This window comes from Pinus tabuliformis, chromosome J, assembly GCF_031772625.1.
Source record: "Pinus tabuliformis cultivar Carrire ecotype Pingquan chromosome J, CPIR1, whole genome shotgun sequence".
Lineage (NCBI taxonomy): Eukaryota > Viridiplantae > Streptophyta > Pinopsida > Pinales > Pinaceae > Pinus > Pinus tabuliformis.
The window spans coordinates 584725859-584739807 of record NC_142295.1 but is presented as its reverse complement, the minus strand read 5'-3'; the positions used below and the strand labels follow the sequence as shown (position 1 = coordinate 584739807).

Genomic DNA, 13949 nt, shown 5'->3' with positions numbered 1-13949 from the left:
ATCATCATCTTACACTTCAGGCAACATATCACCAGTTATCAAGAGAGTAATAAGCATCACACAACTTCCCAATTTCTTGCATCAAATGCAGCTTGAGCATCTTCATTAGATGTACTATGCACCTCCTTTCATATGAAAATCTTGTGACTCGTCTAAGAACCTATCTTCAAAAATCGCAAGCATTTTTTATTTCCGTGTGAAAAAAAAAATTACAGTTAAACATTTGATTGCTCTTCCAACATAATATGGGATAGACCAGCCATCCTTGAAAGGCCAAATGAATCTGAATGGAAACTCTAGTATTGTCTAAAACACCAAAATGGCAAAAGGTTAACTACATCTCTAGTGTTTTTCTAAAACAATATCTTTGTGTGCTCGTCTTAAACTCATATATTTATTATCTTACACAAACAAAGTTTTTGTTTTTACATTGAGCTGATTTCTCCAAGATCACACTAAATCTCAAAAAGTTTTCTGAAAGATCCTTTTTATGCCCAAACAATTAAATGGACTTCAACAATTTTCAAATAGCCATGACAAATTTTCTTCCTGGAATACAATCTGATTTGAAACAAAATGACCAAGAAATTATCCTTATTGTATCTTTGGAAATCTGGATGGAAATTAACATTCAATAATCGTGTCAACACTTCACCACAATACTTGAGGTGGGCCTTCACCAGGTTGCAATAAGTGTTTCAGCCCTCACTGGAATCTTTGCTCGTGCTGCTTAGGTTGACCCAAGCCAAGTACTCTGGCTGCTCCTATGCTTACGAAAACTCCACCAAAATGATGGTTGCTCTATCTTCAAACCCTTGACTCCTTTCCTTACGGGATTTCCTTTGCTTTTCTCCAATTCATCACCCCCATAACAGATTTGGGGCTCATAATCCCCAAATTCATAATCACATGACAATGCTATAGTTGTCCCTAGATTCTTCATTCAATAGGACGTGCAGATGCCTCTGACAGTGTTAACATTCTCATTGCACTGAAAACACCTTCACATCTGGATGAGGTGACTCTTCACACAAACATAACAAATCTTTAACCCAACTGCAATACCCCTACAACTCTAAGGAAGCTCAAGTAATTTCCTTATCACAACGTTGCATGTAACGGGCTCTTCACAACACAAGGTTTCCTTATCTTTGACTAGGATCATAACAACACACAGCCTTGACAACTTCTTTGACCAGGGCAATAGGAGATTCCTCTGACAAAGGCTCTGAAAAATCTTTTCAGATTTTGCCAACAACTATACCTCAGTTTTGGTGAGCTTGCCTTCTTCTGTCTAATACTAGCTTGATATGTGTTTGCAAACACTAATCACTAGTGTCTCTCAGGTTCTTCGCCCATCAGCTGCTTCCTCAGCTTATCCTCACTGTGACTCTGATACCATGTCAGTTTTTACACTTATACTGGAATGCACAAAAGAATAAGAGAGAATATATTGATTCATTATTAAGCAATAAAATATCTCATTACATGGTAAAAGAGAGAGTAGTTATGCAACTCCCTAATGCCTAATATTTTAATGATGACATTTATTAACTAATGATTACATAAATTTATTTGAAAGTCTCTAACTAATCCCTTTATCAAAAGTCTAAAGTATGCCCAAGTCCCATCTACTAAATATTGTACCATGAGGTTCGAGATTCCAAAACAGTTAGCTGGCAAAGGCTTCCGTTGCAGCACACTTTGTTTTGTATAGGATACCTTGTATGTATATAATTAATTATCCTAATAGTTAATAGAAGCATTTTATCCCAAAAAATTGTTGCACTGACAACAAAAACCATTCATTAGACACTCAATGGATGTACAATACATTGTCACTCAAAGTTCAAGACAAGCAGAACTAACATAAATCAAGAATTGCTACATATCAAATTTCACAAAGATAGCAACAAAAGTTATTTCCGAAGTACTCAAAACCCTAAATTTTCCCATTTGACATAATGCTTTCGTAGCTTTATGCACTACTTATAACAATTTTCTCAGATGTGGTCATAAGCTAGACCTTCAGCTAATGGCATACAGAAATATATCGAGCAGTAATATGTTACATTACTTTATAATTTCACATGCACATTATTGGTGAACCTAATAGAGATGCTCAGACACAAATGCACCTACGACCACTAGTTCAACACTACATATATAACTATCAGCAAAACACCTATCCATGTGAACATGAGCTTTACAGTTTGAGAAAGAACTAAGAAGAAAAAGATATTGAAAGGTGAAACTGCAAGATTTATTGTGAAACTGAGTGCATTTCATTAAGTGTGTACTCATTTTGTTTCTTTTCTATATAATATAATAACTAATTCTCTGAGTCCTATTTGCATCCTTTGATTACATAGATGGTTCACGGTAATTAGCAAAGTGCCAAAATACTGCACAGACTCAAGGTTGCTGCTATGCAATTTTGCTGGGGTGTGCATAAGATTATTCATGTATCTGATACAAGGTTACTGATGCATACAACATCGATGTATAGATCTTTCTTACATTACATATAATGCAAAAGTTTTGGAGATTTCAGGTAGAACACTAATCTAACAAATACCAGTCACCAAAGGATAAAAGAGAGCACGGTGTAGGCCATGGCATAACTGAATATGACATGAACAAAATTTTCTTTGAGCAAGAAAGTTAACAAAAGAGATAAACAGAGATCGACAAAAACACAAAAATAGACAAAGAGAACATGCAACAATCAAATTTCTAAGGGTTGGGACTTAAAATATGCCAACTGTCATTTCTTAACATATATGCTTTATCTTCATGCAGTTCAGTACCTCCGATGTTTTTCATTTTCTAAGAAAAACCTGGGATTTTCAGTACTATACAGAGTCCACAAGCAAAATGTTAATTTTCTTGTGTCAGTCAATTAAAAGGTTGAAAAGGTCAAATGAAAAAGATGGCCAGCTAACCTCTTCAAATTTCTCAAAATTCTGAGTATCCAGTTCACTATTGACCTCTGGCAAAAATGCTGCTTCCATCTGATATAATTTGTCCCATTGAACATCTTTAAACCATGGATGTGCCTGAGACAATCAAAGAAGATAATCAGAAGAAAATTAAAGAGAAAGAAAACCCATATTGGATAATGACAAAGAAAGTAACACTTATAGATTAAATTAAGATTAAAACGTAAACAACGGATAAATAAAGTCACCTCTTACCTTTATTTCATGGGCACCTTTTGTTCCAAGCCTCTGCTCTACATTACAAAGAAGTTTACTGATAAGATCTTTAGCCTCTGCTGACAGCTTTGCTTCTTCTGGAAATTTAAGGTGAGTTCTCCAGTTCACTATCTGCCATTATATGTTAGGCCTTATTAGAATTTAACATGCTTGATAAATAGCCCATAAACATGCCATTACCAGGTTAAGTCAACAATTATCCAGAAATACCAATTAATGTGCAAATCCAGAAAGAACTGAAAACAATACCTACTTCAGCTGAGCTTAATACAAAATTGCAACCTATATTGCATGAAACAAACATGTATGATGTGATCGATATATGGCATGTGCATGTTATATAAATATATGTATACGTAGGTTTCATAAATTTAGATACTTATAAATTGGTGCATGTGGAACTCTAAGACTTGAGCGCATCCTGCATAGAGCAATTAATAGGCCAATTCATGTATATTGTATACAAGCAAGTCAGCAGGTTCACTGGTTCAGATATTCTGAAAATCGATAATGTTACTTACAAATTCATTATATTATCTATGGAGAGTATATCATCATTGTTCTTGAGTTAAATGAGCATGCACAGCAATTTTAAGCGGGTTCGGGAGATGGAGAGTTTATGTTAAGTCAAAGTACATAGAACATATACATTCACAAAACCACAGTACAGAACGACATTGGCTCAAGAAAAAAGAAATTATATTTATATCCACCAGTGACCAAAGATACCTCCAAGATAGGTCAGTGAGGCTAATGTGTACAGCAATAGTAACAGTCAAATAATAATTTCCCAAATAGCAAGTCAGCCAAGCAGTCTCTACTGGAAGAGGAGCATGAATCATCAACCACTATGAAATCACCAATAATGTGTCTGATAATGTCTTCTGGAGAAAGGTCTACATTCTAGAGTAAGGGAACCTGCTTTAAATAGATCCCAGAAAATACCACATAGTTGAACCTTCTAATGTTAGAATGGCCTGTAATCTATACACTGCTGCAATTCTTATAGATTACATGAAAATAATGACTGGCATGATAAACAATTCAACTTGGGCTACTTGTCAGCAAGCTCAACTCTTATAACTCTCCATATTTTTGTCATACAGGAGACTATAACAGCATAGCTTGTGCAAGGACAAATTGTGGCCAAAATATATTGTATGACTGTTATAAAGATCTAAACTGCAATTAGATTAGTAAAGAAACAAGAAGAAAAAAAACATTAATCTAGTAACTTTAAGTCATTAATTATAGGATTGACATAGATTGATAACTCTTCATTAGATGTGTGTTTCTAAGGAGATCTATAAAGGCTTTACACTTTGCTTCCAATAAAGATGCATTCCAGGTCAGACCAATTGTTTGAAATAGTCCTTGGATTTGGCTAGACAACAGTTATTTTACTTTGCAACATGCTTCATCTTGTAACAAACTAAGCAATGTACTGAAACAAAAACAAACCAATCAATGTACCAAGAAAAAAAATCAAACCAAGCAATGTCCATGCTCACAGGCTGAGAAACATCTACTTCAATCTTAATAGGCAATCAGTGAATGCCATTATATTACATGGATGCATGTCATTACTTGTGACTTGAAGTTAAGGTCAAAAAAAGCATCTGCTAAATATAGACATCCAAACCTTCAGCATAGCAATGGAAGTAAAGATCAACTATCCTGAAGCACAACTTAAAATCGCTTTTCACTTTTCTCATCAAGGACAACAATATAACAACCACCCACAATCTCCCAGTGTGCCTTTTCACAATCATATCTATGTTAAAGAAGATTCACCCATTCACTAGGCAGTCCAATGCAATCTCCATTTGCAACTGAACAGACCACTATCACATGACTAATGCTTAGATGACAAATGCATGGCTAATGCCTAACATAATAATGATGTATTGGGCAACTACATATACTGACCTCAACTTCAAGGCACAAGTAAATGCATACATCCATGTAATATAATGTGTCCTTCAACTTTCTATCAATCTGTAGGGAACAATGCTAGCAAGTTTTATACCATTACATAGACGAATCCCGTTTAAGCTCTAGATCATTTTTTATGAAATGGTTTGCTTTTAGAAGCATCTGCTATCAAACCCTCCTAAGCAAGAAAGTGTGGGAAAAAACGTGTACCCTATCCCCTTCACATTTCCAAATATATACGTTGAAAAATGACACGAGGAATCCATAACATGTGAGCTAGCAAGAAATTAATGTTAAATTTAAAAGCAGGATGCAATAAGAAATCAAGCAATTACCAGCTTATCCATTCCAAACCAAAACAAACATTTCTAACAGATATATCACTTTGAAATTCCCATAATATACAGACCTTTCCATAATATCAAATAACCAGTACATTACCAAATAGATGGTTTTGTCTTCCTGCAAGTTGACATTGACTCTTCAGAATAAAAAGGAGGGAAACCTATAAGCATTTCATACATAATTGCACAAACATGTCTAAACAGATATAACACTTTGAAATTCCCATAATATACAGAGCTTTCGATAACATCAAATAACCAGCACATTACTAAATAGATGGTTTTACCTTCCTACAAGTTGACATTGGCTCTTCAGAATAAAAAGGTGGATAACCTATAAGCATTTCATACATAATCGCTCCAAGTGACCACCTGATGTAACAATGATGAGCTAAAATTATAACCTTTTTCGATAAAAAGCCTGCATAAAATGTCAAAAGAATTATAATTCAATCATACAAACTTCAACTTACCAATCGCACTCCTTTCCATAGCCTTTCTTCAATAATACTTCAGGGGCAATGTAGTCTGGTGTACCAACAGTTGAATAAGCCTACATAGTTCAGACAGAGGAGATAAGTTCACTATTCAATACCCAGATAAAAGAAATACTTCTACATGATTCAAGCCGAGAGCATTGTTAAGTTTTTTATGGCTGTTATTTCTTTTAAATGTACATCTTTTGTCTAGCCATTCTCTTTGTATATTTGAAAACTAAAAAGGCATCTGTGTCTGAGTAAATTTAGTTATGAAAAAGTTTCATTTATGCATACAAGATCATGCATAGAGAAATAAAAAAATATTATATGGCTGGCCAAAAGCAATGATCATTTGAACAAAATGTCCATGGTTATGATAGATCTTGTCAATGGAACAAAATTTTTCATTTCATCCATTTCACAGCAGTCTAGTTATCAAAGAGATATGAGATGATCACAAATGAGCTTTGATCTCTTTTCAGAAAACAAGCACTAAGATCAATATATCTTTGAACTTCTTTTCAATCCAGGTTAGAAAGTAACATAGAATCTTAACCTTTGGAAAGATTTCAAAAATGAAAGAACATTTTCAGCTATACATGACACCTTGAGCATATTTAGTGTTAATTATCTTCTAATTTCTGAGACAGCTTTGCCACTAGTCTTCTGAATCTACACTACACATAAAACTTTCACTTCATTTCAAAAGTTAATATGTATGGGACTATCACTAAGTGTAGTAACTACTTACCAAAGCTCGACTAGCCAAGAAATGTTCATGGTTTTATCCGTTGTGACATGAGAAAAGAAACAAATAAATACCCAGGTAATTTCAGTAGTGCTTGATTTCATTTGCCAAGGTTTCGCTGTTAATTTACAGTTAAGATGAAATATGAATAAGATTAGATCATGTTAAGGCCAAAGAAAGCACCACCTGCCCACGATGAAGACAATCTACACTGCATATTACCACAACAAAGGAAAGAAAAAAACTTTGAGATAAGGCTCTCAGCTAGAAACATATCGTAGGTGGCATACGGCAAGATACTGTGCTCCCTGGAGTACAAAAGCAATTAAAATCTCAGCAGCATATTTGTAGGATACCAAGCAAGCCATTAGATTAAACTAGTCATCAGTCATTTTTATGTCGTCGAGCTAAATAACAAGCTTTGCTCAATCAATATGGTACAAGGAAAACATGTCACATCACATATTGACCATGGATACAACAAGCTGATCTACACCTCTGTAGTGGAGTCGAGCAATGCCAGTATCTCCATTGCAAGGAACAGCCCAACATATTAAATTTTCTTCCTGTTAAGGTGAAACTTTGCCCTCTTGGGAAACAAAACTCAATTACAAGGCAAGAACTTACACGAGAGGAATTTTCCACATCTCGAAAGTTGAAACATCTTTGATCCAAAGTGGATCATTATATTGTTTGTCATCCATCTCGATATTTTTAGAGTGGAAAAAGTGGAGGAATCAGCTCACAAGACCATATTTACCGGCGGGACCCAGTTTGGCAAATTGGGGTCTAAGTGACTAAAGATAAGTGACTTTACTTTAGTTAACTATCCTATCTTTAGCTTTCTCTACTTTAACTCAAGTACAAGTCATAAATTTAACTTGCTTTACATGCATCTGATGCATGTCACATGCAACACATCCACATGTGTGCAACTCACTTGCATACTTTGCATGTCACATGCAAGCTCCTAAAGAGGCAAATCAATGTCATTCTAGTCAAGACACAAGACTAGAGGTACCTTCGGAGCTACAAAACTCAATAGTCTCTACTTTTCCCTCCTAAACAGAGGAACCACGCAATGAAATTCAAAATTGATAAACTTTTTACAATACAATAAGTACAACCCTATATAGGAAGGGAGAGCAAACAATGCCAAAAAGAGGAATATCACATGGTAAATCCATCCCTCTCAACATCAAGCCAACCATGTTGGAAGATGGAGGTCACTTCTCACCTTACACACCTGAATGCACCTACAAAACATCCTTAGGACAAGATGATCACAACTATGATCTAGAGCAAGGTGATGGATTGTCATGAAGCATCAAGTAGTTGAACCCACTAGTGGATTTATGTTCTGTGCACTAGAAATGTGACCCTCAGATTTCAGAATTTGGAAACATGGTATTAAAAAATACAAATATATAAATATCTCAAAAAAATAGAATTTTTATAAAAAGCACATATTTTTAGTTTCCTTTCTTTTTTTCGTATTATTGTTAAAGTCATACTATTGTCTAAGCATCATTATCAAAGGTTTAATAGCAAGTTTAGTTGTTTGGGTAGCTCTCAGTGTTCATTTTCCAACCTGAAATATGCTTATTGAAGGTTAAAACACAAGCATTGGAGGTTGAAATGCCACATGGTGTTTCCCCTCTCATTTCCAATTCATTTGGTACATGTTTCAGTGTTTCTTAAGCTTTAGTGTATATGGAGAATATGCCCTGTGAACTTTTATAACACCACTTTTGATGATAATGGCATCCTATATTCAACGATATTCTTGATATCACTAAATTTGTATAACACTTGCAACAACTGTATGATCCCCTTGATGTTGACCCCATTTTACTGATCTTCTACTTTGACATAACTTCCTAAATTGATGAAAGCTAACCATATTGATATCATATCAACCATAATGGAAGATGGAGGTTGATAAATGGAATCTAAGAGCCTACAAAAAAGTCATATGCCAAGATGACCACAGCTACAATACGATGGCAAGTGGATGGGTTGTCGTGGAAATTTTTGTTATAAACCCTGGTACATTTATGCTACATGCTTGTGATGTGTCCACAGTAAGACTTATTCTTTGTATCACGGATAGTCACAATGAATATGTTAAACCCCATGGGCTTTTAGAACACAATTTTTTATCATTGCAATGGAATGATAGTTGTGATAATTGATTGTGTATTGTGGTTCCTTTTTTATTATAAAACAACCTCAGACGTTGTGGTAGTTTGTTATATTAATGAACATTATATTTTTTTGTATCCAGAGGAATTGGCAACAGGGTCAGTCTCGTACTTGTGTGGCACAAGGTCGAATCCAGTTGCTACCACTATAACCTCTTGGACCTACGACATGTCGTCCTCTTCGTACACCAGGTTACGTTTGAGGGAATTGAACCTTCGATCTCTTGTGTATTGTGGTTCTTTTTTTATTATAAAACAACCTCAGACTTTGTGGTAATTTGTTATATTAATGAAAATTATATTCTTTTTTTGTATCCAGAGGAATCGACAACTATGTCAATCTCGTACTTGTGTGGTACAGGGTTGAATCTAGTTGCTACCACTATAACCTCTTGGACCTAAGACATGTCCTCCTCTTTGTACACCGAGTTACGTTTGAGGGAATTGAACCTTCGATATCTTGCTCACAAGACTTCATTTTCATGGCGATCACCAACTGAGCTACACCCCGGGGACAAAATTATATTCATTTTAAAAAATATAATTAAAAAACAAAAATAAAAATTAAATTAAATTAAATTAAAAAAATGTTAGATTGGTTGTCTTCAAAAGTACTAAGCATTTTATTGTTAAATGATCCACATTAATTTCATTGTATGGAATTATAACACCAAATGTTCCTAGGGTTTTCAACCATTGAACTAGTAGTATTATGTCAATGTCCTATATAAGCATGGGTAAAAAATATAGATGTCATTTTTTCCATTCTCATGCTTGACAAAACCTTTTTACATTTCTAGTGAGCAAGAAAATATCAACAACATCAAGAAATATCACAAAATATTGAAGAAAATTTCAAAATGTATTAGAAAAAAAGATGAAAACAAGTCAAAAAATCACTTTTATGTCCCTTATTCTGTGAGCAAGCAATATTTTCATTCATCACATGTTTTCAGCAAAATAATTGAAACATCACGATAATATCATGATGTTTGCAACAACGAATTACATGAACGATCAATTACATGCTAGATGGTGTTTTTATTGTTGAAGGGAACATGACCACCTAACAATAACCTTGGAGTTGAGTGTGGGGCTATTTTTTACCTTTAAGGAAAAAACAATTTATTTTTCGAGGGAACTGGAAAAACAACAAACAACCAAGCAAAAGCATTGGCCCATTGGAGAGGACTCCTAATAATGAAGAGTTGACATAAAAAAATATATCAATAATTGGGGCTTCAATGGTCATTATTTGACTTGATAATCAAAACTCTCCCAAAGAAACTCATATGAATAGGTTGATTCATCACACTCAAAATATAATCGAAGAATTTGAAAGTGGCGGGTTCTACCACTCATTGAGAGGGTTAAACACTATGGCGCATTCTATGGCCGACAAGGCTTGTAACCTAGCTTTTTGGAATTCTTTGGATGGGAGGGTGGGGAATTGGGCAACTATCCATTCTTAACCTCCTTAATGATCCAATTAATATGCTAACGCAAATGGCAAAGCCAAATGAACACGCATTCATATTTGTTCCTTGGGACTGTTCACCATGTTGCTTAAACATTCTCAAAGCCTTTCACCTTCATTGACGCTGGTTTATGGGATGGCATAAAGCACATAGGTTTATGTTTGGTATTTGGTGCAATACCATGAAATTTTTGTATAGCTTCAAAGGGAGACTTGAGTTACTATCTCATATTGTCTTGTTGGAGCTTCATTACTTTGGAATGCAATGCCGCTAGGGGACTCTTCCAAACTTGGGCGGTATTAAATTTTAATATTTTCTGACCGCATTATGAATGCTTGATGATGGGAGTTAAAGGTCACAAAATGTCCTACAACCACAAGTCTCATTTGTGGGTAGATTTTTCACCTCTTCATATCTTTTGAGTCTCTGGTATTGTCTCTGTAATATGCTAGGGCAATTGTTTCACTTAGGGTTTCTTCAAAAGAATTCCTTCATTTACCCAATAATGGAATAAACAATGGTTTCCAACAATAACTAAACTAATGCATGACTGAGTAGTTATGATTTTTAAACAATCATCAATAAGGACTTCCAATCACAAAATTGTATTCAACAATAATTCTAACACTTAACACCAAATGATCTTAGTTCCTAAACTGATCCACAAATTGGACAACAAAAATCATAAACTCTTTTATTGCAAATTCATAGTATTCAAAACTGGTCGGTTCAAACCGTAAATAGGTCAAACCAACTAGTTCATTAGGCTAAGCCATCCAATTGGTACAAAAATTAGTTTTGAACCTTGAGGGCTAGGGTTTCTAGGCCCAACTAGCCATATTGCCAGGTTGGCCATGGACCCCATGGAAGGCAATTTTGTGCTTTTTGAAGAGGTTTTGAGGGAAACTTGGGGAGCCTAGAAATGTTGGCAATCAATGGTAATGTTAAATTATTGAAGTAAAAGTGATCATTTTTACTTAAATTTTTAACATTACCATGAAACGATTCAAGATGTTTGAGACTAGTTTCGACCTCATTAGATTTCATATGGAGAACTAGAATTTTAGATCTCACTTGAAATCCAGCAGACTCCATAGTTTTCAGGATTTCAAGTTTTGGGGGATTGCAATGTTTCCATTTGATTTTGTCATGCGTGACGGTATGAGATTGGCATTTGATCAAGAGCATGAAGCCCTTTAAGTACTTTGATGTTAGTGGCATTGATTGTTGAACCTGGTTGATGTCAGTGGTATTGATTGGTTAACTCTACCATGGCTTTAACAAAAAAGCACCCTTCACTAGAAGGAATAATATTGGTGAGGCATGCTAAGATTTTTATACCATATTATAAGATTGAGGAGATGAACTCTTCACTCAAATCAAAATCATTGGTTGGGCATGTTAAACCTTTTCAATTTCTACCATATTACAAGGTTGAGCAATCCAATCCTGAAGATTTTGAGCTAGATGATGTTTATGTACCTCTTGTTGATGATCCCATTTCTAATGGTGTTGAACCAATGATGAGTCTTATAAGAGATCATGTTGATCAATGATTTGTAGTTGAGATGTCTAGTTTTGCTGCTACTACTACTATTGAGGTTGCAAAGGGGTCTGAGTCCTCAAACTCTAAGCCAGATGATGTTTATATAGCTCATGTTGATGAACCAATGTCTTGTAGTGGTGACGAGTTTGATCATGATGAGCAATGATCACGTTAATCACTGATATGTAGACGTGTAGTAGGCCAGACTTGTAGTAGGCTAGTGGCCCCATAGCTTTTAGCATTTTTTTGGACTCTAGAGGCCATTTAAAGCCTCATTGATTGTGTATTTTGTTGTTGATATGTATTGCACTCGATGCCATTTTAATATATTCACCTTTATATGGTATATAGATGAGAAAACTTTGCATATTTTATCTCCATTTGTTTGGAATCATGGTTTTAATTCTTAAAAATAGTCTTTTTCATTAAAAAATAATTATTTCATGTATTTTTTAAAGATTGTTGATTGAGAACTGACCAGTCCCAATTTGAACGGTTCCAATTTGAAATCCAATTTGATAGGTGGATCGGTCTGATCACCAATTCCGGTTTTGAATACTATGATTGCAATTGTTACTTGTTCCCTGAAGTTATGAAAATCCACAAGAAGATACCCTTGCGTCTCTTACTCAAAACGATAGGAATAGCCAACAATATAATGTTATCATTCAACCAACCAACAGATCCACAAACCAGCATAACCCAAGTTCAATAGTTATAGTTTCAAACAGACCATAATAAATTCAACAACACAACAATACCCTAAACAGAGATCCGAATTAATCTAGGTTAATCTGCAGACTGATGAAAACATTGCGCAAGTTTTGTTTGGACAAAGGCCTAAGTGGCCTTAGGAACGCACTCGTTTTCTGCCTTTACTCAACAAATTTCGGATCTGATGCAGCCTTGTGCCTTTGCATTCCCTCAGGTACCTCTGTTGTTCTGTTACAGGAGTCGCACTTCCCTCAAAACTTCGGGTCTATGGGAATGGCCTCACGAAACCCTTGTATTTACCACATGAGTATCAAATGGTGTCATTTATCCTCAAAAGATACTCAGTTTGCTACAGAATCTAACAAGATCAACCCCAGAAGGTCTCACCTTGCCTCAGAGAGGTCGAATTACTAGCCCTAGATGGTTTTCGTGCCTCAAACTTCAATCTGCTGGCTATAGGTGGTCTCGGCTGCCTCATTTAATTTCATCTATCTACTTCAGATAAATTTCAGTGGGCTTCAAGATAATTTTCTTAATATCAAACGAATCCAAACTTGCAGTTTTCTCAAATTTCCACCACAGAGTCGTTCCTTTAGTTATATAGTCTCCCTACTTGCCAAAACAAAAAAAAGTGACTAGGTAGGGTGGGAACACATCCACCGAAATTAGTCCAAGGAGAAAATAGTGTCTTAAACCCACAGAACCTTAAGCTCAACAAAACACAAACAAATAATTCAATCCAATGATGCCTCAAATTAATTGAGGTTCACACTAAACCCCAACTTTGGGCATTTTTGCCCCAATTGCCCCAAAACTTGCCCTCCGCTACCCAAACATTGGGTATTTTGGAGTTTTCCCCTTTATCGAGGACTATAGCCTACGGGATCAATAGGCTACTTTGTCCCTTCAGCAAATTAATCCCTCAGGTACATTACAATTTCATACCTATGTCACAAGGTTCACCGAACTTCAACCTTGAGGTTCAAAATTTGACGAACCTAAAAAATATTTCAAGGTTCGATGAACTTCAACCAACCTCATGGCCACTAACCAAGTCCATATCTCAAACTCATAACCTCATGTAACAGCTCAAGTTTGTAATCTATCCTTGTAGTGTCTTAAACCCCCAGAGCCTCAAGCTCAACAAAACATAGACAAATAATTCAATCCAATGATGCGTAAAATTAATTGAGGTTCACACTGAACCCCAACTTTGGGCATTTTTGCCCCAATTGCCCCAAAACTTGCCGTTCGCTACCCAAACATTGGGTATTTTGGAGTTT

The 13949-nt window shown here is 35.4% G+C and overlaps 1 protein-coding gene across 3 annotated transcripts in view; it reads right to left on the bottom strand.

Moving 5' to 3' along the window:
• The window catches only part of LOC149228337 (uncharacterized), an 84337-nt gene that overhangs the window by 45578 nt on the left and 24810 nt on the right, over positions 1-13949 (bottom strand). For all 3 annotated transcript variants that reach the window (XM_089378158.1, XM_089378157.1, XM_089378159.1), the window contains exons 6-9: positions 5971-6050; positions 5785-5869; positions 3198-3329; positions 2946-3059 (exon numbers count right to left, since the gene is read on the bottom strand). In XM_089378158.1, the coding sequence (XP_089234284.1) occupies positions 2946-3059; positions 3198-3329; positions 5785-5869; positions 5971-6050 (411 nt within the window). The remainder of the gene's footprint in view (positions 1-2945; positions 3060-3197; positions 3330-5784; positions 5870-5970; positions 6051-13949) is intronic.